Source organism: Scardinius erythrophthalmus (genome assembly GCF_964197995.2).
Source record: "Scardinius erythrophthalmus genome assembly, chromosome: 5".
Classification (NCBI taxonomy): Eukaryota; Metazoa; Chordata; class Actinopteri; order Cypriniformes; family Leuciscidae; genus Scardinius; species Scardinius erythrophthalmus.
Genome location: NC_138225.1, coordinates 16,748,007 through 16,774,766, shown reverse-complemented (window position 1 = coordinate 16,774,766; position 26,760 = coordinate 16,748,007). Strand labels below are relative to the sequence as shown.

At 40.2% G+C, this 26,760-nt stretch overlaps 1 protein-coding gene across 5 annotated transcripts in view; it reads right to left on the bottom strand.

Moving 5' to 3' along the window:
• Positions 1–26,760, bottom strand: part of trpm3 (transient receptor potential cation channel, subfamily M, member 3) — a gene marked incomplete at both ends in the record, with an annotated part of 154,168 nt that overhangs the window by 45,512 nt on the left and 81,896 nt on the right. For 3 of the 5 annotated variants that reach the window (XM_081365729.1, XM_081365731.1, XM_081365730.1), the window contains 4 exons: positions 5,436–5,559; positions 6,665–6,839; positions 25,197–25,368; positions 26,627–26,751. In XM_081365729.1, coding sequence (XP_081221855.1) covers positions 5,436–5,559; positions 6,665–6,839; positions 25,197–25,368; positions 26,627–26,751 — 596 coding nt within the window. Of the gene's footprint in view, positions 1–5,274; positions 5,560–6,664; positions 6,840–25,196; positions 25,369–26,626; positions 26,752–26,760 lie in introns of those variants that run through there. The other 2 variants (XM_081365732.1, XM_081365733.1) reach the window with 1 other exon arrangement.

The following is a 26,760-nucleotide window of genomic DNA, read 5'->3' as shown; positions in this document are numbered from 1 at the left end:
TTGGTACACCTGCATGCCATGGTATGCAAGGATGCACCAGCACAACTAGCCGCCATATATGACTTGTCCACCTAACCAGAAGTTGTTCTGCATGGTTTGGTGGGCAGTGTCGGGGCTTTCAGGGATGATGCAGTGTGAGGAGGGAGATAAGATGCCAAAGTCTCTTCCACCTGCGGCAACATCCCATAGCTGTTCTCTTTCGAGCTCATGATTGAAGTACATGTTTGTTGCTGGGCTCAATAAATGGGAAGTGTGCGGCTTCTTCCACAATCTAGATGACTCAACGTGGAGATTGTGAAAGAACGGCAAAACCCTGACATTGTGATTGTGCTCGGCTAGACAGAAAGAGTTCATCTTGTTTACTTATCCGTTTTGCTTCCTGTTTTTCTGGTAGCTACACAATATTAAGTTTGGCCACAGCAAGAGTCACATCCTTGACCAGCTCCTCGTAAGCCTCGATGCTGAGAGCTTCCAATTTCTTAGAACTAGAGCTCGAGCATCAGGCTCTCGATCGGGATGCCCGAATGCGAGTGCTGGAACCTGCAGATGAAGGCAGAGAAACGGCCAAAGCCGTCACCACCTCCTCTGCAAGCTCCACTTGAGAACCCTACGACTTAAGATGGGACCCACAGCCTCGGGTCCCGAACCGTGAGGAACGCAAGCCTGGCCAACCTTGTCAAACAAAGGCAGATGTGAGCGGAGCGTCCTGAGCGGTAGCTGCTCACAGTGAGTACAGGCAGCCCCCTTTAGAGCTGCCTGTGCATTCGCCGCTCCCACAAAATTTGTGTGTGTCCCCACTCGTGATGTATCTGGGGCAGGGAGACACACACTGTTTGTACTGTCTTTCACTTGACATACACTCACCTAAAGGATTATTAGGAACACCATACTAATACTGTGTTTGACCCCCTTTCGCCTTTAGAACTGCCTTAATTCTACGTGGCATTGATTCAACAAGGTGCTGAAAGCATTCTTTAGAAATGTTGGCCCATATTGATAGGATAGCATCTTGCAGTTGATGGAGATTTGTGGGATGCACATCCAGGGCACGAAGCTCCCGTTCCACCACATCCCAAAGATGCTCTATTGGGTTGAGATCTGGTGACTCTGGGGGCCATTTTAGTACAGTGAACTCATTGTCATGTTCAAGAAACCAATTTGAAATGATTCGAGCTTTGTGACATGGTGCATTATCCTGCTGGAAGTAGCCATCAGAGGATGGGTACATGGTGGTCATAAAGGGATGGACATGGTCAGAAACAATGCTCAGGTAGGCCGTGGCATTTAAACGATGCCCAATTGGCACTAAGGGGCCTAAAGTGTGCCAAGAAAACATTCCCCACACCATTACACCACCACCACCAGCCTGCACAGTGGTAACAAGGCATGATGGATCCATGTTCTCATTCTGTTTACGCCAAATTCTGACTCTACCATCTGAATGTCTCAACAGAAATCGAGACTCATCAGACCAGGCAACATTTTTCCAGTCTTCAACTGTCCAATTTTGGTGAGCTCGTGCAAATTGTAGCCTCTTTTTCCTATTTGTAGTGGAGATGAGTGGTACCTGGGGTGGGGTCTTCTGCTGTTGTAGCCCATCCGCCTCAAGGTTGTGCGTGTTGTGGCTTCACAAATGCTTTGCTGCATACCTCGGTTGTAACGAGTGGTTATTTCAGTCAAAGTTGCTCTTCTATCAGCTTGAATCAGTCGGCCCATTCTCCTCTGACCTCTAGCATCAACAAGGCATTTTCACCCACAGGACTGCCGCATACTGGATGTTTTTCCCTTTTCACACAATTCTTTGTAAACCCTAGAAATGGTTGTGCGTGAAAATCCCAGTAACTGAGCAGATTGTGAAATACTCAGACCGGGCCGTCTGGCACCAACAACCATGCCACGCTCAAAATTGCTTAAATCACCTTTCTTTCCCATTCTGACATTCAGTTTGGAGTTCAGGAGATTGTCTTGACCAGGACCACACCTCTAAATGCATTGAAGCAACTGCCATGTGATTGGTTGATTAGATAATTGCATTAATGAGAAATTGAACAGGTGTTCCTAATAATCCTTTTGGTGAGTGTATTTCTTTCTTTTTTGAGACAAACAATGCCAAATAGACAAATAGGTACAACAGTGAATGACAGTTTCACACACAGAGCCATTGCTGAAGAACAGAAGCTGATGCTGTCGTGTGCCGGCTTACCTATGTAGCTTCCGTGGTGCCCTGTCACACGCTATGTCACAACGCAATGCCAATCAGGATTAGACAAGTTTCACACATGCATCAGATGTTGAAGGCGTTCTCAAAAGTGTTGTTATACCTTAAAAGGGAACTTAGTATGTCATAATTTTGACTTTTTATTTCATAACTACAATTTACCGAAGCATGATTTTTTTCAAATGTGGCGGAAATGGACTTCCATAAATACAGTATGACATATTGCAGCAATAGTAAAAATTGTATAATAGTAAGCTATTATGGATGAAGCTGTAATACTCGGGTACTCTGATACTGTTTCATCTTCAAATTAAACTGCTAAGATACGATAATTACTCCATCTTCAAAGACTGCCAAAGGCACCTCTAATACTCATTCACTCTAGCTTCCTAATCACAATTGTAAATTGTAAGCAGTTTTTCTAATCATCAAGCATGGAAATTCTCCCATTGGCTTGTCCTTAGTGGAAAGTACAGCAATGAGGGAGCAAAACAGGAGATCAAGCACTGAGCTGAACTGTGTGCATGTATGATGAATGTGAGATGAATGCATTGGACTTAAGTTCTCTAGGTCCCAAACACACATGCTGCACTCATCTGCCAGCACATCCGATACCCAATTGAGCAGAAGCGTACATGTTTGTGTAAGTAAGTAACAGATTATGATGTACGTGTATTTATTTGGTATATTAGCAGTGGCATTTTGTGCTTGTACAATGGTTTAATGCCAATTCTACTTTTAAGTAACATTTTTAATTTGCTTCCCTTAGTTGCGTCTCAAAGGCGTTGTGATCTCACTTTTGAGTCATCAATAAAACATATTCAAGTGGGTGGCGTGTGAACTAAAGCCAATGTGCTTTACTCAAAACTAGCTCTCACCTTCAACAAAACAGTTTGCATCTGAACACAATTGCATTTAAGCCAATACAGCATATAAATACAAAGGCTTAAGTAAAAGTCATATGGTGTGGGTACAAAGATTCATATCTATGCTTGAGAAGGTCATCTTCATAATGAGGATTAACACATCTACAGCTACAGATCATACTTCACAGTGGAAATGCATGCACTAACAACACTGAAAACACAGTTATACAAAGAATTAATTAAAAAATAACATGGTGTGCATACACAAAATCACAAATACATAAGACACGTGCACAGACAATGAGTGAAACAACAACAATGACTAAAAGAAGATTCAAATCATTATTAATAAAAGAACAAACACAAAAATCACTTTGAGGATGTATGATTTAATGACTGAAAACAATCTGAATATACAAACACAACATTGAAATTTAAGTTGAACTACATTAACATTCAAAGACAACTAGAAACGTATTACATGCAAATCATGGTCTTGATAGATTTTACTTGAAAGATAAAAAATATGGAAGCATGTTAAGATAAAAGTAGGATATGTTTCTCCTGGCAACACTGAAGCTGATTGTTAAAACTCTTTATTGAGGCATTTCAGGATGTTCTGGAAGTAATGGCTAACACGGGAAGGATAAATGTGAAGTGTCTGAGAGCTTTTAAATGAGCTCAATGGAAAGTGCACTCTAATTGAAAAGTCATACAGATTATGGAGTCGTCAATCTGGTGAATAATTTAACAGAGGAGTAGTGGATTCAAATATATGACAAGTTTTAGGTGATAAAAGTACTTAAAGGCAGGGTAGGTAGGATTTTTCAAAAAAAAAAAAAAAACATTCCAAATTTGTTTAATTCATAATTAATATACCAATTCATAATTAAAATGTAAGTACTCTGAAAAAGAGAGTATAAAAATCGAGTGTCTGTAAGACATCTCACGACTGTTGTAAACACAGCTAATTATTTCCATTCACTCCACCCCCTCCCTTCTGAGCTGCTTCCAAAGCCACGCCCCCAAAACACATGAACGCGAGACGCCAAACGCTCAGGCTCAGCTGGAAGACGCATTTATTTACCTGAGACGAGTGGAGAGGAAGGAGCGCAGTGCATGCAGTGACAACATGTCAGAAACAAATGTAATAAACTACCTAACTTTATCACTATAAATATAAACATAAGATTTCTTTTAGTACTCACTATCAAGCTAGCATATCGATACTGGTAAAGTTTAAAATATACTTTGTTTGATTCGGTAACGCAATATTATAAGGCAAAGCTAAAAACAGGTTGCATTGATACACGTTTTTCCATTACCATCAGTTACACTGTGATGAAGGTGAATTTCGTGTAAGATTCATAACATATACGGTGTTTTGCATGTAAGAGTTTCCATGATGAAAACATTGTTGACTCTAATGAGGACTACACTCCGGAGACAAGTACCGCGTCGTCGGTTCGAGGACAGGTCCGGGGTCGAGGGCGAAGCTTTTACAGTCTATGGGGCGAAGCAGAGGAGGTCGTTCAAGAGTGCGGGCAACCAGGGTCCGAGGAAGTAGTTTTTTCCTTGTTTGCCTTCGCTGACTGCATATGCAGGTGCTTTGAATTTTGAATGCTCTTTCTCTGCCATAATTTTACTCTTCGTAGGTTCCGCGCCTCCTCAAATCAAACGGGTGTGCGCGCATATGGGCAGATCTAGCAACAGGGGTGGTAGCCATAGTTGCGAGAGTGAGTGACAGTCGCCCAAACCAATCAATTGTTTCGTCCCGAATGGAAATAATGAGCTGTGTTTATTGCAGATTAAAAGGTCTACAGTCACTCGATTTTTATACTCTCTTTTTCAAAGCACTTACATTTTAATTATGTATTGGTATATAAAGACAGTTCAAACAAATTTGAAAAAAAGTTTTTTATAAAAATCCTACCTTTAATAGTGGTAAATAGTAAGTAATACTTAACGGTAGTACTTAATAGTTTTACTTTCTGTGCATCAGAGAGATAAAGAGAGAGTGTATGTGTGCGAGAAGCTAATATGAAGAGAGATGGTCTCAGGGCCTGAGGAAATGTACTTCATGTGGGCTGCAGAGGTAGTGACATTTATCAGCCCCAAGCTTAAGGGCCACTTTACACGCATCTCTGACTGTCTGATAGAATAACGGCATGCTGACACGGAGAGGAATGTGCGGTAGAAAAAACTCCTGGCTTTATTGCGAGTTCACTCTCATACAAAGAACTCAAAAGATACAAAGTACAGCAAAAAGGCTCTAGAGGAATCTCTTTAAATCTCTCAGATCAGGGGGGTTTAATCATTAGGACTTTTACAGCCACACTGCACACACTCACCAGTTCTTTCTTCTTCATGCACTCCATCAGAATGATGAAGAGATGCTGGGCCTGTGTCCGACTGTATGTAAACGTCTTCTGAATGGTGACTAATAACTGGTCTCTCAGAGATTCGTTTATGATTCTAACATGTAGTCAGAGAGAAAGATGAGACTGTGATATCAGAGCAATTCATTTATGCAATGAAAATATTCCAACAGAGCACAACAGTAGGGTTCCGGAAGGAAAAATCCCATTAATTTTCTCCATAGACAAACTGCTTTTTAATGATAAAATATGATCCTTTCAAAAAAGACCCACCACAGCTCAAGTCACTGTGATTTCAACTTTACTTTTTGTTTAAAAAAATATGTGCTTAGCATTAAAATTATCTGTAAAGAACTACACTACCCGTAATATTGAAGAGAAATCTTCACTGGAATTCCTTGTATATATTTAAATATTTATCAGTAAATGATAGAAATTAATGTTGAATAGAACAAAATCTAATTAATCATATAGGTTCCTGAGATTAATTGTGATTAATCATGTTAAGTACATTTAATTGCAATGAATCAATAATGCAATAACATAATTTTTTCCCTGTTTAAATATTTTGCAGTAAATGAAAATCACGGGATGTGAATCGACTAAAAATGTATTATATAAAAAAACTATACAGGTTTCTCAGATTATTTGCAATTAATCATGTTAGGTGCATTGAATCACAATTAATCTAATATGAGATAACATTAGATGTGTAAATTTTATACAAATTTTATATATGTGTAAAACATATATTTATACAATAGCTATGTCAATTGCGACTTTCTATATTATTATGCTATTATTAAAACTACTATATTGCAAAAATGTTATATGAATATTTAAAAAATTTCCACCAGTTATGGACATTTGAAGAATACATAATTTGCAGTGCTTTATGAGATGAGTAGTTCATTGCTAAAAAAATCCAATAAAACCAAACGCATCAAGAACACCTTGTCTTTATCTCCAATTCCAAATTCCTTTTTTTGCTTAAAGTGTGTAACATTTTTGATTCATCTCATATCTGGTTGGCTTGGTTCAAAGTCCTTATGGAGAACATTAATGGGAAAAATACTTCAGAAAAAAAGTGGCAATTTACTTATGTGCTCTATTCCGTGCTACAGCTCAATCATCATCTATATGTAAATGAATATTCATGTCTTATCGTACTGTTACAGTAGAGAGAGATAAACCTCACATACCCGCCTTCCTCTGAGTACTTGTGCCCAAAGGCAAGGATGTCAGAGGCCCGACCACTGCCGTCACACACCACCACAGGCACTGGAGGAGTGTCTCTCAGGTACTCCAGTACGATAGAGATCACATTAGGACCCCCCTCCACTATCAAAGCCACCACTGGAACACCCTGTCCGATCCCTGCAGAGAAAGCAGAAACGTGAGTTAGATAAGGGGGGATGTGTGCGACCGTGGGGGTGGCTGTTACAAGGAAAACCAATCAAAAAGATTAAAGGTGAAGGGTGCATTTTTTCTCCTCTACTAGTTTAATGTGCAAAGACAACTAGAGGTAAGCCATTCATATAAAGTGTAAACACTGCACACATGTGGTGCTTTGTTTAAGGAGTCTGATATTTTAATGTCTGGCTTAAAGGGATGCTTCACCGACTAGCATTAAGCTTTGTATCAGTAGAAACCCGGTAGTATTTTCGAATGACCGTGCTTCCATCCCTCATGTCCCCCTGAGACGAGAGATTTCTGTATTGTGTGTCTGAAAAAAAAAAAACATTCTGTCCATGACCGTCATTTTGCGTCATCGGAGGCTTTTTTGGCCAGAGGCTAGAGACTACAGCCAGTAGTAGGAGCTAGTTCTGTATGTTTTCAACCCGCCCATAGGGGGTGGAATCTCACGATAAAACGGCGTCTTTCCAGTTTCGAGTCAACTAGTAGCCTAGTTGTATAATTTCTTCCGATACTGCCCTCTGGAACCGGTAGGTGTGGCTTGGGAGTGGCCTCCTAGGGCAGCGAAGCAAGTGCATTCTGGGAGTTGTTATCTTTCATCCACATGAGCCAAAAATACATTTTCTGGCTTTTCTCAGTCTAGAAGGCACCAACTTTTAAAATAATTTCACATTTCTACTACATAAATGACCCAATCATCTTTCCAGCAGTGAAATATCCCTTTAAAATGGCATCTGAGGACTATTTCTATTTTTTTTTTTTGTTATTTTGCTTTATTTACAGATTCAATCATAGGGTCGTTCTTGCGTACTAGAGCAGGTACGCACATGCGCACTCTTCAAAAACGGTGCTTTAAATCTTTTGACAAACTAAAAGAAGTAAATGACATTTGTATTCATTCTAAATAAAAGATACAGATTGTACTGAATGTCAGCTTGCTTATTTTGCTCAAGATAAGGATTTATTGAGTTCACACGTCATGAAAACAAGAAACTATGGTTCTAACCACAGCTCAAGAGCTGTCGTTCCAACCACACAACTTTGCGATGCTGCATGTGAATGTTCATTGGAACTATGGTTTCGGGAAACACAGACTCGTTGAACTATGCTGATAACAACGGAACTTGTGGCCATAGTTGGAATTGAGAAATCAAATTTTCATTGATCTTTTGACATATAAGAGGTCATTGTACTATAAAAAACTGTAAGTTTCAGAACTCAAAACTTCCTTGTTAGTCCAAAAACAACTGTTTTTAAAACCAGGCTCCGAAGACGACTCGTTTTGCATTTTGTCACATTATGACTTAATAGTGTGACAAAGGACAGTCTCTGCAGATTCAGATCAAAACCTAGCACTACATCATCGTATCTTTGGCCCCACCCACTGGCGCGTTAGTGAGAAGAGATGGAGAGAAGAGAGATACAAGATCGCTGGACTAAAAATAACATTATCATCCAAAGAATCCTCATGCAAAGAAAGTGGTTATTTATTTTAAACTATAATGAATGACATAGTAGAGCATGATTTGTTTGTTTGGTACATTTCACCGTTGATTCTTTGGTGAATCAGACACAGTTTCGGTGCAGGCTTTGCAAACAGACTTTTACTGCAAGATATGAACCCGACAGTAACGCCAAAACATATAAATTACATGTAACATGTAACCGTGTTAATTCTAATGCCTAATCTGTGATCAGTGATTGCTGATATGTAAAGATCCATGTATAGTCAGACCTGCTTTGTCTCAAAATTGTTTATTGTAATTATTATTTAAATTGTGATTAAATTATATACAGAAAGCAATAAAAGAACCCTGCCTTTATAATCGCTGATGCTGTCAATCACACAGCGCAAGTTTATCAGTGACTGAGTTCTGGACTTTGGCCAAAACTCCTGTTATAATCTACACTGCACAATGAATCTCTTATTTACATCATGTTTGCACTGTTAGTTATGATGAAAGCATTCGTGCAGACATCAAGTTTCAATGATGAGATCACTGCATTCATGCGATCAACAGACTGTCTTTCATCTGCTCAATGCTCATCACTTCAAGCTTTCATGCAACAGGAGTAGATCTAAAAACAACGCTATAAGCAACACTTTTCATGATTAGTTTATCTTGACAGCTGTAATAGTAAAAATGTAGTAAAAGTTTTCGAGAGAGTTCCACATGTGGAAGATGTTAGCCAATCACAGCAGTGGGCGTTCACATTGACATCTCACAGCAGACACGTCTCTTTCAACAAAGCGATGAAAGCAGAGGGATAAAATCAGGGACGAACATGCCCTTTTATTTCTAAATGATAAATAACATTTCTAAGTTATGAGTGACCCTTCAGACATCCTCATTATAACCCAATTGTGTCTGTCAACATGATGCCCAACATCCACTGTGTACAGAAGACAGTCCTCACGAGACACAACTTTTATCTGGAGAATTCAAGTGCTGCATCCATATGTACTGAATTTGATGACCAAAAAATTCCATTCCGTTTCATAAGCAATTTGATTCTAACAGTAATTTGATTATGATTCATTTTGGTACATGTCAGTTATAATGTCCATTTTTCTTACAAATGAAAGAAATTCTACTACTGCTGATGCTTTAATGATAAAGTGAAGTGTTTCAGACTGATTAAAATTGGTACCTTGTCCTTTTTAGAACTATTCATTGAAAGAATCAAACATTAGAATCAAGCTACACTCATCATGCTGTGTTTTTAACCCACTAAAACTGGACTACACTGGTCATGTCATTTTTGCGTGCAGCCTGCGAGGACAACTTAATACAATTTTAGAGCACATTGAAATGTAACATTTCGTTTGCTGTGAAAGTACACACTTGCTGCACAATCAGATAATTTCTACATTCATTAATCATCTGCAATTGACCACTCTTGGTTTAAATAACAGGTGTGCATGCAGTGGGAGAGGACCTGTGCGAGATCAGGTGAACAGAACATAGACAGATTAGTTCTCCTCTTGCACTCTGACTATTTCCAACAACTTGATGAGTACAAGTTATGATGTTGTGCCTATAATTCAAAAAGCATGTTGCAGCTAGATCTTCACTGCTTAAATTATGCAACATGAGAAAAAGAAAGAGGGAAGGAGGGAAAGAAGAGCCAGGGAGAGACAGACAGAGAGGTACACCAGATCCACATGTGCTGTCATCATTGTGCCTAAAATGGGTACGGTTACATAAAGTAATCTCTATTTTTAGCAGCACACTGACTTCAAAAGCAACTGCTCAGCTGGTATAGGAATCAGAAACAGTGGGATTTACTTCTTCATTCAACACCTCTTCTTTCCACTGTTATTGCTCTGTGCCTCTTGTTTTCACTCTATATCGTTTACTGTTTTATTGTGATATGTGATATTTATTGATCAGCGAGTCCTTCTGCCATGATGTTTGTGGGCTTACAGAAACGCTTTTATTCCCCTCCACACACTAACTCACACACATACAAGGCAGTTCGCTCCACTCTGTCTAGACTAGCTCTTATGTTACAACAGGACATGATATTATGATTTATCTGCCATAATTTTTATGTTATCAAAACGGTAAAAGCCATGGGCAAAATTAGGATATTTTCTATTCAGAAGTGTCTGATTTCTTTCATAATATTTTAATACATTTTAAAACAATTGCATAAGTTCTACCATTCCCTATATGGCATCTCAAACCATGAATATATGTATTTATACACTGTTTATGGCATTTTGATGCTTGCAAGTTGCAACTAAATACCAGCTAGGATTAATATAATATTACTGCTATTTCTTATAGTATTTGTAAAATAATAATATAATAAATAAGCCTATAATAAATAATACTGTGATATAATTTAAAAGAAACAGAGAATCATCTAACAATTTGTTAAATTCTAATAGAATATTTTAAGTTTTTTAGCCCCACCCACATCAATCTCTATCTGAATAGAGATACATAAACTTAATTCAGCAACAAATACAAATACAGTCTTCATAGCACAGCCCTGATATTTATGATAATTACTGGTTGTCCAAGGAAATCTTGCTGATTAATCTAGTTAAAAAGCCTGGTGTCACACTTGGTTGCAATAGATGAGAAAAAGGATATATTCGCAGCAGTACTGAATTTATTAACAGAACTGCAAATGCTAAGAACACTATGGAACATAACACACAATGCAGAAAGACTGAACAAAGGAAATTGAGGACTTAAATAGAGGTAAACGAGGAAATTAAACGAGCAACAGGTGAACTTTATTAGTGAATAACTGGCACATAAAATGAAACTAAGTCAACATACAAATGCAGAGAACAATGAGGACTGTGCCACAGATGGTTCAGGTGACCAAAGCAGAGCAGCAGTGACGAAACTTTCAAGGTCGAGCCAGGGTGCCAGAGGACTGAGGCTGAGCCATTCGAACTGAGGACCAATGTGGAGCCCAGAGGAGCCGGAGGGATTAAGTGCAACTTAAGGCCCAGAAGTCCATGGCGCTGATACGACGTCTGATGTCTGACCAAGGCAGAGCCGGAGGGATGAGGGAGCCTGTTGAAGCAGTAAGGATTATGGTCCCAGGTGAAGCCGAGGGAGGGAGGAGCCAAGGTGGAGGCAACAGGCTGACTAGCTGAGATGGAGTGATGGGCTCGGCTGCCGGAGGCTGAGCCAGGGGATCCTATTGCCAAGGTGGAGCTGGTGACCAGATCTAAGGCTGATCTGGGTTGCTTGGCGGATCCAATAGAGGAGCTGAGGGACTGAAGGGAGCCAGCGGAGGCAGAGCCGAAGGACTGGCTGGCTTGGAAAGAGGAGGCGGGAGAGCGAGGCTGGGTGGGAGCATCGTTGATGACATGGTGCTAGAAGATGACACAGGCTTGGAGCTGGGCGGAATCAGCGTCAATGAAGAAGACATGGGCTGAATCCGAAATCGCATACTTCCCTACTATATAGTAGGTGAAACACAGTATGTAACAATAATAGTATGTCCGAATTCACAGTACTCATTTAAAGAGTAGGCAAAAAATTACCCAGATGACCTCATACTTCCCGCGAGATTCTGAAGTGTGCACACAATGGACACTTTACTATCCCATGAGGCTACGGGAGAGGATTTGTGAATGGCAATGAAGCAACGTAACTGACGCTGGTAGGTCACATGATAATGACAGCATGGCGAATATAGCGAGGCTAGATTACATTCATACTACACACACACACACACACACACACACACACACACACTCATACTATATAGAATGTACTTCTTTAGCGATCATGGAGTAATTACTTATTCAAAATAAGTACCTACACAAGAGAGTTTGCGATTTCAGATGCAGTGGAGACGGGGGACTCGAAAATATCCACTTCCAGATCCTCAATCATCTGCTGAGACCAGCTGCCCCTCACCCTTAATGGCTCAGCCTCCAGCACCAAACTGGCGTGGTGACGGGTGTGAGGTAGGGCTGGACAATAGGGATGGCCTCCTCTTCTGCTTCTCCCACTGTAAAGCCCCGTTCACACTGCAGCGACTTTGTCGCTGTATGTCGCTAGTCTCTGTACTGTGAAGTCGCTTGTGGGCGTTCGTAGTGCTGTCGCTCTAATGTTATTGGTAGACTGCACGTCTGGCCATATCTATACAAAATACCATCACAAGTGATATATACAACTATATCATTTTAATTTGACTAGGAGTTAGGCTCAAAAGAAACAGTATGCTGTTGGGAGAGTGTTTTTATATTACCACAGCAGTGGATTAAATCATTTATCCTACTGGATTAACGATCGATCAATCAACAGATTAACTCATACTGTCATAAATTACTAAAACGTCATTCGAATTTGACAAATAATCAATTTTCTTCTCCCTAATAGTCAACATAATGCAGAGGAAACTGTAAGATGAACTGCAGCAGTGCTAAACTTAAACTTGCATCATAAAATTACAACACTCGAACTAAATGTGTGAATTAAACTCACTGAGACTGTCGACAGTTTCTTTTCCATGCATCATTTTATTATATCCATGTACTGTATGTGGTTACAGTCAAATCATATAAAACAGTGAAATCGCCCTCGAACTCTTCTGTCTTGCCTGCACTCGAGACGGTGACGTGAGCTGAGCTCCACTGAAAGTCTTCTTTCCTATTGGTTGTCACTCGCGAAAATCGCTTCTCATTTGCATAAAGTTGAAATTTCTGAACTTTTGTCGCGCGTCTCGTGTCGCTTGACACGCCCACATTCTGTCGCCAACGGTCACTGTCGCTCGTGTCGCCGGAAGTCGCCAGCGCTCCATTGAAATGAATGGGATCATGTCGCTTTGTCGCTGCGTGTCGCTGGCAGTGTGAACGGGGCTTAAAAGAGGACCCATCCAACCACAGGGCGATGTGAATATACTGTGCCATGGTCCGGCAGATATCCCCTCTTGGCATCAGTAATCTGATGTCATTGTCCAGCCCGCACCTGAAACCCTCGAGGTCGTTACAGGATGCAAGCTGGTAGATGTTGGTAAAATCCTCCACATAGTCCTCAATGTCTCTGCCACCTTGAAAAATAAAATTCACAGGACCTTTCAGGACCGTGAAAATGTTCTGCTGGGGCTGTTTTTACCGCAGCCATATCCATATTTTAGGGTCCGTTCTTCTGTCACACTTTGTTCCAATAAAGATGAGAACAAGTATATTCACAGCAGTATTGCATTTATTAACAGAACTGAAAACACTAAGAACACTATAACAACCTCAATACACCAGACATAGAACGGACAACTGAACAAAGGTAACCGAGGACTTAAATACACAGGGGTAAACAAGGAAAATAAATCAGCAACAGGTGAACTTAATTAGTGAATAACTGGCGCAAAAAAAGAAATTAGGTCAACATGCAAATGCATAGAACTGAAAAAGAACAGAACCAAAACACAATGAAACTAAGCAGAACAAAACATAATCCTGACATCTGGACCTGGTGGGAACACCAACATCAAAACATAACATCATTTTTTCTCAGCAGAGATGCACAGTAACCACAGGTACTGTAGCAGATGCTAAAAGAAGTTCTTTGGGGGAAAGTAATGTGGTTTCCAAAGGTTTTCGATTTGGATGTGAAGAGCAATAAAACATGCTTTGACTTTAAAAGATTACAAAAGCCGATGAGTGTTTGCTTGTGCTATTGTATTATAATGTCATCCAAACCTAACCTTTTCTTTCCATCAAGCCTCAGTAGATTCCAAAAAGACTTTGAAAAGAATCTGGGTGGGCAGGGTGTTTGTTTGTCAGTGTTTGTTCTAACGGCCGAAATCTTCAGCTGCCAACTACATCAGTGGCCAGAGAAAGTAAACAACTGAAAGAAAAGTTATTTTTGAATCTCAGTACAGTCATTTGCCATTTAATCAGAGAATGTCAGACGTGTACCCAACAGCAAGTCAAATGACATCTGAGATCTATTATCAACATCAAAAACCTCATCATCCCTTCATTTTCTATAGCAGTTCATCTATCATCAAAAGGAAGAAATAATTATCAAGTCTGTTATCTCTCATTAAGATCAGATCCATTCGGAAGCATGATGATGGCGCTAGAAATAACTTGAGGGTTATAGTAGTTTAACACAAACAAAACAGCACAAGAGACTGTAAACAAGTTGTTCAGTTTCATAAACTGTGGCTTTCTGTGCTGATCCCCCGCCAAGCACTTGATGGTCCCCCTGCCATGTTTCAGACACCCACAGTGATACGTCCTGTGCCTCCAGCGAACTCCATAACCTCTTCACATTTACCAATTGACCTACGGCACCACCACAAGAGAACGGCAAGCCCAGCATTAATAGAACACAAGCCCCTGTGCTCTGGAAGAGGAGGCTGAGGGGTGTTACTGAGACAGAGACGGGTTGATTTTTATGCCCCCCTGCCAAGCATGTAGATGGAAGATGAATCTCATGATGAACGGGCAGTTCATTCTGTGTCACTCTCAATCTATTTCATTTACACCTTGTGTGAACAGTCCTATCCCCTGCCTGGCAGTGACAAATGCGGTTTATTTATTTATTCAAGAGATTAAAAACAAGATAGACACAAGATCCATGTCAAAAACTGGTATAATGAGTTTTTGTGAATATAACTGCCAAACAAACAATGATCAAGAACTGAAAGTGAGGAAGAAAACATGTACTATTAATTTGGTTCTATCTGTGTGGGCTAAACTTTGATTTGATCCAGAGTTTTCTATCCTTCCACACCTCCAATAACTGCAAACACTCACAAGTCTATTCGACCCTACATCATCATAGTCCTTACAGTTAAGTACAGAAAATGTCATGCAGAGTATAATGATAAAAAAATAAACCATCCAAAAATTATCATCATTATTTACTCCCCCTCGTCACACATGTTGAATAATGACTTGCAGTCGATTTGTTTGTCGCACAAAGATATATAGCTTTAGAAAACTGAATTTTCAGTGTCACACAATCCTTCAGAAATCATTCTAATATGCTGATTTGGTACTTTAGTTAAATATCTTATTATTGTGATTAATGTCAATGTTGGAAACAGTTGTGCTTTTTTCATGATTCTTTGATGAATAGAACATTCAGTGAACAGCATTTATTTGAAATAATTGGGGGGGGGGGGGGTTACATTATAAATGTCTTCAGAATAAAAATATTAATTTCTTTTAAAAAAATCATACTGACCCCAAACATTTGTCATTTGGACAAAATAATTTTTCCCTTTTGTGGCTTGACACCCCGCTAGTCACTATGGACTGTTGTTATGGAATTTAAGATTTTTTAAAATGAAGACTTTTTTAAATGTCTCCTCATGCTCAGTGAAAAAAGACTGGGTTTGGAACAACATGTGGGTGATTACTGACTGTTCCTTTAATTCCTGATAAATATTTAAAGGAATATTCTCAGTATATAAAAGTTTGTGGTATTGACAAACTGTATTTTCAATTTGTCCCTCAGCTGGAAAAATCATGTATACAATGGAATACTAAGGTGAAAGTACACCCTGTGCACCAACAGGGTTAAAAAGCAGAAATGTGAGGCTTGTATTTTTGTAAAATCATTAACTTGAATTAATCAGTTAAAAAATATGATTTTATCAGTAGTATATAGTCATTTTGTGATGGGACTACTTTTCAATAGGGATAATTATATTAATTGGAATTATAAAGATTTCATGTAACTGCACAGAAAATGTTAGTAAGTGAATCCATCCCACTCATCCTAAAAGTATAATGTTTAAGAGTTATTGTTATACTTTCATAATATAGTTATATATTTTCTGTAGCCTATACTTGCCGTATAGGCTTCCATTATACGCGCAGTAGCTACTGTCCATGCATTTTATTGTTTTTACAAAACTGAAGGAATTGGTCAAAAATATCTTCTGTGCAAATCTACAACATTTACGACATAAGCTTCCTTTACGAGGGTAAAAAAAACTCCAATCAAATAAATCTTTAAGAAGATGGAAAAAACTCCCACAGCACCCATCCTGTCTGGTCAATACAGCAGCTACTGCTCCATTATGCTAATGTAATGGAGCCCGCAGAGATGAGCAGCATGGAACAAAATCCAGAAATAAACCACCAAAGTAAAAAGACCAGCTCATCATCTCATCACTTGGAGACCCAGTTAGTGGAAGGGAAGGCTAAAACAGGTTTCTAGGCTAGAATCGCCATCGACCAACATAGTTTGATGTGACTTTTAATCAGAGTGTGAACATGACTGACTAGACCGTTGAATGAAGGGTGAAATTTAAATAACGCATCATACAAATGTAATAAAAAAACTGAGAATATTAATTCATATGTTAATGAAATTATGGCTATATTCACAAAACCCAAAGGGGTGAATTCACCAAACAGCTGTACCACTTTTAGCAAAATTAACACTATGCTAATGGAAATGATGGAGAAGAGCGTTATAACAAGGCATATCAAGTGCACTCATTTTACAGTTTCAGGTGCCTGATTCAGAGAGGTGGATCTACGGTCCCAGATCACAGTAGTAATACACAAAGGGCCCCATTTTAACGATCTAAGCGCATGGTCTAAAGCTCAGGACGCAATTGCACTTAGGGTGTGTCCAAATCCACTTTTACTGGTTTAACGACGGGTAAAATGGTCTGCGCGCCCGGTGCATGGTCTAAAAGGGTTGTCCCCATTCTCTTAATGAGTAATGGGTGTGTTTTGGGCGTAACGTGAAATAAACCAACCAGAGTCTCATCTCCCATTCCCTTTAAAAGCCAGTTGTGCTCGCGCCATGGCGGATTAGCTATTTACATGACGGAATTTGCAAGCGGAAAGACTGAACGCGTCTCCAGAGCGCAAACGGATCTGCTTGAGCGCGAGGTTAAAGTGGGCAAGCAGACCATACGGGACAAGCCAGATTCAACCATATCTTTATGTAATATTAATCTTTTACATTGTAATCCTTTATTTTTATTTTTATATTTGGCTAGTTTGTGAGCTGCTGGACGTCCCTGTGTGTGTAATAAGCAGAGTGTATGCGCGTTGTGGAACTGCCTATAGGTGCACATTACTAACTCGCTCTTTAAATAACAAAACAAATATTGCGCCATTGACTTTAGACCAGGTTTTTGTTGGTCATTGGCGCTGTCTTTTTCAGTTGCCTCAAAATAGCAACGCGCCAACAATGCGTCTGAACACACCTCGTTTTCAGACCTGCACGCCCATGGGTGCATAAATAGGCACAAATACATTTGCTATTTAAACAACGTGGCGCAGGACGTGAAAAGGATAACTGTGTCAGGCTGAAACTAGCAAAAACATTTGCATCGCGCTTGCCTCCGCATTGCGCTGGGTGTATGATAGAGCCCTATATGTCAAATTGATCATATTAAATCAAATACTAAGTATGCATTTTAACAATTTAGTCGATGAATTTAATAATGACAGACAAATCAAATAACAGAATCCCAATAATAATTAATAAATAAAATATTACTCCGCGGCCAGGGCGGAGACTGGCGTTCGGGCGGCCAGAACGGAGACTGGCGTTCGGGCGCCCAGGGCGGAGACTGCCGTTCGGGATACCAGGGCGGATCGGCCTTCGTGGCCTTTCCGTGAGAGCCCGGCTTGGCTACTATCGCCGGGGACGAGGACTCAGGCATGGCGGCGACCATCTTGGCTGGAGACGAGGACTCAGGCATGGCGGCGACCATCTTGGCTGGAGACGAGGAGTCAGACGTGGCGGCGGCCATCTTGGCCGGAGGCGAGGGCTCAGAGGTGGCGGCGGCCATCTTGGCCGGAGGCGAGGGCTCAGAGGTGGCGGCGGCCATCTTGGCCGGAGGCAAGGGCTCAGAGGTGGCGGCGGCCATCTTAGCCGGAGGCGAGGGCTCAGGCGTAGCATGAATCTCAGGCTGGACAGGCATGACGTGAAGAAGCTCAGGCTTGACATGAAAAAGCCCTGGAAGGGTGATCTCGACGGGACGAGGCTCTGGAAGGGTGGTCTCGATGGGACGAGACTCTGGAAGAGTGGACTCGATGGGATGAGACTCTGGAAGGGTGGACACGGCTGGACGAGAGCCTGGAAGGGTGACATGGCGTGAACAGTCTCTGGCTCGGCAGGTGTGACGTGAAGACATTCAGGTAGTGTGGCGAGGAAGATGGCTGGTGATGGTGGTTGAGTGGCGATGTAATCATCAGCCTCACCCATGATGAAGGCTGAACCGCTCAACAACAGCACATGATCCAGGTATTGTGCGAATGAACATGGTTTTGCGGCTGAAGCTGGCTGGTGCAGAGGATCGTATAGTCCAAGCCTAAACCAGTTCTTTAGGATGTCATCTGTCCAGTTGACCTGGTATGAAATTTCTAGGAACTCTTTCACGTATACTTCGATCAGGCGGCCATCATGGAAACGATGGATGTCATGGGTTTTGATGGAATCGGGAAATGCCCAAACTTTAAGTTTAGGGTCTGGTCTTCTGTCATGAAACAGAAGGATTCACACAGGTAAACAACAGGGCCTGTATTCTTAAAGCTTCTAAGAATTCTCTCAGAAAACTCCTAATTTAGCTTAAAAACTTCTACATAGGAGTCTTAGCTTAAAAGCGATTCGGGACCGATCTGAGAGCAACTCTGAGCAAGGAAAAGACAAAAACTTTCATCTTAGTGAGGAGGCGGGGCTGACCCCGTTGCTACGAATGATACAATCATCAATTTGAAGACTGTGATTGGTTGGTTGTCTAAGAAGGAAAAAAACAGCAATTTTAAGTATAGGGTCTACTCTCACACACACACACACACATATATATATATGTATATAAATCCTTTTTTCATTTTATTTACCATGCTGTTAATTTCCTTTAAGCTATTTGATTGGCTTAGAATGATAAAAATGGTTCCACTCTTTCCAATTACACTGATTGCTGGCATGTCTATTTAAGTGGTGGTTTGAATGTTGGTTTTAACGTAGCAGATATGGATTCAAAAACAAGAAGGATGAGAAAGCCCGACTGGACAGAGGCACAGTGTTTACTGTTAGCCCAGTTAGTGGATGAACACAAGGTCATCCTTAAAGGAAAATCTGGGCCGTGTGTCACTGCACGGGGAAAGAAGCAGACGTGGGAGCTTATAGCGGTTAATAATAAATTTTTAACGGTCCATTCCCCATGATTGTGCGCACCAGGAAAGCCTGCTATATTCATAAATGCAGTTTCTTGAGCTTGCAAGGTGGAAATGTCCTTTTTTCTTTACTAGGATTTTTATTTAATTTTAAGAGTAAATGCCCACATTTCTATGAACTTTCTTAGAATTGTGTCACTAGAAGCTACTCTTTGCATTAATATTTTTTTATGAATATGGGCCCAGGTTTATTTGCAGAAGTATGTGATCGCAACGATGGAAACAGGTGAGTAACTGATAACTTCAGGATGGATATCTGGATGAGTAATGGACTTATCTGTTGCAGGTTCGGAAATGGAGATCAAGGCAGATGACTGAAGACAGATGAAGGAAGCAGATAAGGAGTAAGGAGTCAGGTAAGGAGTCAGGTAAGGAGTCAGGTAAGGAGTCAGGTAAGGAGTCAGGTAAGGAGTCAGGTAAGGAGTCAGGTAAGGAGTCAGGTAAGGAGTCAGGTAAGGAGTCAGGTAAGGAGTCAGGTAAGGAGTCAGGTAAGGAGTCAGGTAAGGAGTCAGGTAAGTGTTTTCTGAGGAAACAACAAGACCAGGCAATGGTGAACTGCAGAGGGAAGAGTTATATAGTGCTGGATGATGATCAGTGAAGACTGGTGACAGGTGACGGTGATCTCTGTGACTGGGAAGTGCATGCAGGTGAGGGCCAGGAAGGATGATGGGAAATGTAGTGAGGAGGTGGTGACTAGCTGATGACCGTGACACCCAACACACATTCTAATTCACATTGGACCGTTTACGCATATTTCCCATGTGAACTAGGAATTAAACACTGATTCATCTCAGTAACACCCCTCATCCTCCTCTTCCTGATTCCATTCAGACTGCACCTAATCCAGAACAATGAAATTGATTCTCGCATCCCATCTTATCCTGCAAGGAAATCTTCATTGCATCCCGTGCACGCTACTCTTTCCCTCATGTGAGAAACACTCAAAAAGACCTCCTCATTAGCCCAACAACAGCAGGCACAGGTCTGTAATTCATTTTAATCCAGTACCACTGCAGTGCTTGTCAGAATGTGAATACATAAGCCGGGCCGCAGCCTGCCACAATTCTTACAAAACAAAGAGATTTGATTCCATGTTTGAGGGTCTTTGTAGCTCTGTGAGCCTCATGGTGATAGCTCAGAGCATTATTGATGTTCTTCTAGTGTTGGAAAGGACAGGTAATAAAATAAAGAAATGAGCTCTGCCCAAAGCCAGAGCAAACACCACCATCACACAGCTGATGCAACAGAAAACAGAGAGAGAAAGAGAGAAAAGAGAGAGAGAGAGAGAGAGAGAGAGAGAGAGAGAGAGAGAGAGAGAGAGAGAGAGAGAGAGAGAGAGAGAGAGAGGTGGCTGCGGACTGAGATATGGCTCAGATATATGAACCTTCTGTCAGGAGAGTGAGGTCAGAATAAACTGTTCTTATCGCAGTGTGAATATGTGTCATGAATGTGTCACGGGATGATTTAATGAGCTTAAACATGTTTCATCTGTTCTGCTAACAGGACTCAAACATGTTTGAAGTCTGAAATTTCTACATGCTAGAGGGTTGGATGTGTTATAGGTTTTACCCATTTAAATGTCAAGGCAGTTGCCGGTTTAAATGCTGATTATTTTAAGTGATCCGTACACATGCTGCTTCCTACGGATGAATCAGCGTGGGTGAGGCTGGTGTCATTTTTGATGTGAATGATGACGCCTGAGCGTCCCTTTGACTTCCCAGCCCCCTCTATTACTCCAGGCATAGGATGACAAAGGGAAGTCCACAGGTCACATGACAGTGGTCAATCTCTAGCTCACTTCCTGTTGATGACCTTGCGCTGTATATGGCAGGTATATGGAATGGCTCATTTGGTGCTGTGGAAAAGTGTTTATGTATTAAATTGCCTAAATTATAAATAAAAATACAAATATTGAATGATATCATAAATTAATACATTTAATAATTAAATTAAATAAAGAATAATAAAAAAAATAATTATTAAATTATAAAGATACACAACGTTGGAGATGTATCATGTCTTCTGGAGGGATTTTTAAAAAAAAATGCTGGGACAAATTCACTTTTGGTTAAAAAACCCTTGCATTTCAGTGTCTCCTATGGAAGACACTAGCACGCATTTCAGACGTGAATCATGGCAGAGTCGACGAAGAAAACACGGTCTGAAGAGTCAAGGAAAAGAAAACGAGAAAGTGATCGCGTGAGGAACCGGACAAGAGTCCCACTCGGTCAGGCTTTCACTCGTTAGCGAGAGCTAAAAAGCAGCAAAGGATGCAACAGCGATGCTGACCTGGCATTCTTGTTGATGGACTAGTAAGTAAATCTCTTATTTGTAAACTTGTTTGCGTTCTTTGTTGTATGTTGTTGCGCTGATGATAATAAGACCAGTCCACTACAGGTTTACAGGGGGGAGGGGATCAGGCCGTGAGTGCAGAGACGGCTCTGCGTGAGTGGTATTTACGACAGTAACGTTAAAAACAAGTACTTCACAGCGACTCAAGGGTCGCCGTTTGACAAAAAAGGAAAATTGCATATTGTGCCTTTAAATACACGGACAAACAAGTTTAATAAGATCACAAGGGGGTGTGGCTAATAAGAAACACCTGGGGAGAATAATCAACATTAAACATAACAAGGGGCTGCAAAACATGGAACAAGACTGGGGAACACAGGTTGAAAACATCATAATAATTCAAGCATATATGTAGGAATCTTGTGAAAGTATGATCCAAGAATGCATGATCCAGCCAGTGGAGAAAAGTAACCAGTGTATATTAAAATCACTTTTTAATGACCCTAAATGATCCACATGAGCACAAACAAAATAGTCATCATCTTCTTGTGTGTTTTTTGATAGGGCTGTAGTACTCGAGTCCGGACTCGAGACCGTTTTTCTATGGTCTCGGACTTGTCTTGGACTCGCTGGTATTTGGACTCGGACTTGTCTCGATCTCGGTCGCTGGTCTTGCCAAATATGGCTTTTGGTCTTGACCGAGTCCAGGTGTCTTTATTATGTTCCCAGTAAGCACACATACGTCGCCGCGATATTAAAACCAAATATTATCGGAGGGAAAGTGAAACACTGGCCACCTAATAACTAGCGATGGGCATTTCGGCTTTTTTCGTGAGCCGGCTCGTTTGACTCAGCTCACTGAAAAGAGCTGGCACTTTTGACTCACAAACGGCTCTTTAAAAAATAAATGTTTAAATAAACTCGCTGAAAGTCCACCGCTAGTGCAACGTGAATATTCACATTTTTTTTGTCCATAACAACCCGAAAATTTGCCTGTGTGCCTTGCACATCTAATTAATGGGCAAAGTTTTCCGACTTTTTTTCTTACCTTTTTGTGTGTGTGTGTGTGTGTGTATTTCTGAGTCAAATCACTCCATAATCTGACTCTCTTTTAAATGCCAATTCCACGAGTGGTAGGCTCCAATGACTGGCTGTTTTAAAATATAGCTAATATCGAAACAAAATAACACAGGCAGTCTCATCTACGAGACGTTTAGGCCTCCTCCAATAGGAGGATCTTTGTTGACATCTTTGTACGCATGCGCGAGTGGTTGTGTGGCAACAAATCAAACAGTATTGCGGGCAGTAAAGACGCGACGAGCACTTTCAAGAGAGTTAGCGGGCAAAATCCACAATATATAAGCACTTTAACATCTGAAGACCGGAGGAGGTTTGGAGAGAAGCTCAAAATTTGTATTGGTGACAAAATCGAAGTTATTCAAAGCCCATATGAGATCTCCGCTGACTGTGCATGCAACTCCCCAAACAGTCGAGGCATTTATACTTGACGCAACTGTTTTGTTTTAGACTGAACACCAGACCATACAACTGATTTAGACGCGCAAACTGGGTGATGATGAGATGTACTAATATCCGTCTGCTCGGGCAGATTCGGCTCAAAGTCGTTCATCTGCGGATGCGGAGGCGCGCGCGCTGTTAAGCCGAATCTGCCCGAGCAGACGGATATTAGTTTTTTTATTACCTTCGCGCTCATGCGGACGCGTCGAGTATAAACAAGGTTTTACAGCTCAGCCACTTGTTTTTTTTATATTTTTTTTGCAAGTGGAAGATCTTGGTTTACAGTTGGACTTGGATGTGATCTTATAGGCTTGAAAAGGTTGGTGACCACTGCATAACGCAAACCCAGTCAAACGTTTGACAGTATCTTCTATTCTATGCGCCTTATAATCCGGTGCGCCCTGTATATGAAAACAGTTATAAAATAGGCCATTCATTGAAGGTGCGCCTCTGCTTATAGTGCGGAAAATACGGTAGTCTGGGTGCTGTGGATCGCGGTTTGGGACACCTGAATCAGAACGCGAAAACATATGACTCGGTTGATTTGACTCAGTTTTATTATTTTTTATTTTATTCAATCTTCTATAAATACATAGTCACTAAGACTTAGGCCTACCATGAACAAAATGAGCCTCACAAACTCGATCAGTAACGTTAGGAATCCAGGCTTCAGAGCGTCCAGGTTAATTGCACGCAACCATTTATTTCGTTTTTCGCGATCCTTTTCGGAGGGAATTCGAAAAAACTTTTTATCAGGCCCCCAACGAGCCGTACAATCGACCACACAGCAAGAGTGAACCATCCTCTTCTCTAAATCCTCCTCCAAACGTGCAAAACAATCAAATTACAGGTATCTAGCGGAGTTTCCTGCCACACGATTCCCGTGATGCAACGCGGCAAACATAAACAATGACGTCACAAAAGATCCGCCTATAGTACTGACAGCTGGGCTCATAGCTTGCAGGTTTGCTTAGTGGCAAACTTTTTTCATTTGATTGGTTCAACCGCCACCCGCCCGAATTTAATTAAAATAATATTTTTCGTCACGTCATCTGGCCGATACGCAGTTTATCTGCATCTCTAGTGTTTGTGTGTGTGAGTGTGTGTGAGTTGGCTCGGCCCTCCCTCATGCGTGTATGATTGACAGGAACAGAATGTGAGGCTGATCAGAAAGTCGAAACGAATGTTTGTGTGCCTTTAGGCCTATATAATTATTTTTTTGTTGTTCTTTGAATTAGTCAATTATTTTAAATAAAATTAAAATCATTAATTATTTCATTATTACATAATGATTTAATTTCTATAGGCTATATTTTTAGCAGACTTTTTTTATTCCTGTCCTGTACTCGGTCTTGACTTGGACTCAAACCTCTTTGGACTTGGTCTTGGACTTGTCTTGGACTGGACTTGGTCTTGGACTTGTCTTGGACTCGACAAAGGTGGTCTTGACTACAGCCTTAGTTTGTGATTTATTGCATTTATACCAGCTTTAATCTGAATGTGTTCCTTCAGCTGAATGACGTTTATTTGATATCTTTATGCGAGTAAATGGACTGTATGGATATTATCTGGCAGTGCAGTTGCGGAGGGCTTTGTGCTCTCAGTGCAGTCAGCTATGAATCTTGTAACTCGTGTAGCACTTTTGATGTTGAGGCACAAAATAATCTGGGCATTTCTGACAGCAATCTAAAGAGAATCACCTCTGTGGGTTTTTGAAGATGTGCACAACAAAACCTAGAAGAAGTGACTGAGGATATAAGACTATTATAACCTCTCTAGAAAATAATTTAAATGCACCACTGAATTTGCAGTTTGGAGTAATCACATAAACATTAGCATCTTTAATTACTCGCAACTGTACTCACGCGTGTTGATCTTTTGCAGAGAGATGTGTTTCTCTAGCTGTCTGCGCAGTTTGACTTCTGCTCCATACTTTCCGGTGGTGCCATTATCAGCCAAAATGAAGTGGGAGTGTAGGCTGTTGAGTACTGTAAGCTTACTAAGAGGGTTAGACATTGTCTGGTACGGCCGGACTACCTGCAATACACACAGCATGAAGTAAAAAGAGGCTGTCCAGGGAGGTTCAGGATATGAAGAATGACACAATAGTAACAGTGCCATGTTACAAAAAGCAGAGTGGCATGCACAAGTGATCAGTGGACAGAAGATAAAACATTCAGTGAACATAGTGAGCAACTTGGGGTCCAAAAATCTGAGACCACTAGTACAAATGGTTTAATTTTGCATATTTATAATATAATAAAAATAAATAACTGAATACAAGTAGTATATGAATAATATATAAAAAATAAATATTGTAATATATAAAATGAATATATACAAAATTATAAATAAATAATTAATATTGTAAAAAAAAAAAAAAATGAAATTAACATGAATTTCAAAATGTTTTAGTATTTTAGTTGCTCCCCTTTTTGCCTTGTGCTTCAATGGAAGCAAGAACATCTGACTGTCTTTACAAATAGTCACGTGATCAATGCCACAAATTTGCTTATTTGATCAGTGACCTAGAAATAGTGAACACATAGTGTCTTGTTTTTTCAAAACATCATCTCTAAAACATTCATTGCATGAGATATCCGACCAGACCAGACCAGACTAGAGAGAGTGGAGGGGTTGAGTAGGGCTTTGAGAGAGATTGAGAGAAAGACAGAGCCAAAATTGTGTATGAGTAAGGGAGGATAGAAATCAGTGGTTATAAATAAAGAATGATTCTATCTCTGTGTCTCAGTTGTGCATCAGTCCTCAGAGACACACCGACAAGCTGAGGTGAAACTGAGTAGATATATGTAGTGGCTCACACACAAATTATTTATAGAATTCTACATGACACAGAATACATGCAGAGACAGCATGAAAATCATCCTGTTGTGATCTGGAGATTTGATTTTGTGAATAATACTTCCAATGAATATATCAATTTGACTATTTCATTATTATTTAACAAAAGCACATTTTGTGAAATCTGCCATGATCCGAGACAATTAAAGTCTTACTGGTCATTTAGAAAAATATAATATAATGTAATGTAATGTAATGTAATGTAATGTAAAACAATACAATACAATATAATATAATACTTTTTAATATAATATAATACTAATATAATATAATATAATATAATATAATATAATATAATATAATATAATATAATATAATATAATATAATATAATATAATATAATATAATATAATATAATATAATATAATATAATATAATATAATATAATATAATAGGTTTAGGAATTAAATTTATCTGTAGTCGAGTCACTTACATCTTTGCCCACCAGGTCTTCCTGGTTCTCCACAATCCCCCAGGGGGCAATGCCAATAGTACAGATCTTCCCCCTCGATTTGGAAGCGTGGTCTTTCAGAGCATCACCAACATGCCTGATGACTCCTGAAGAGA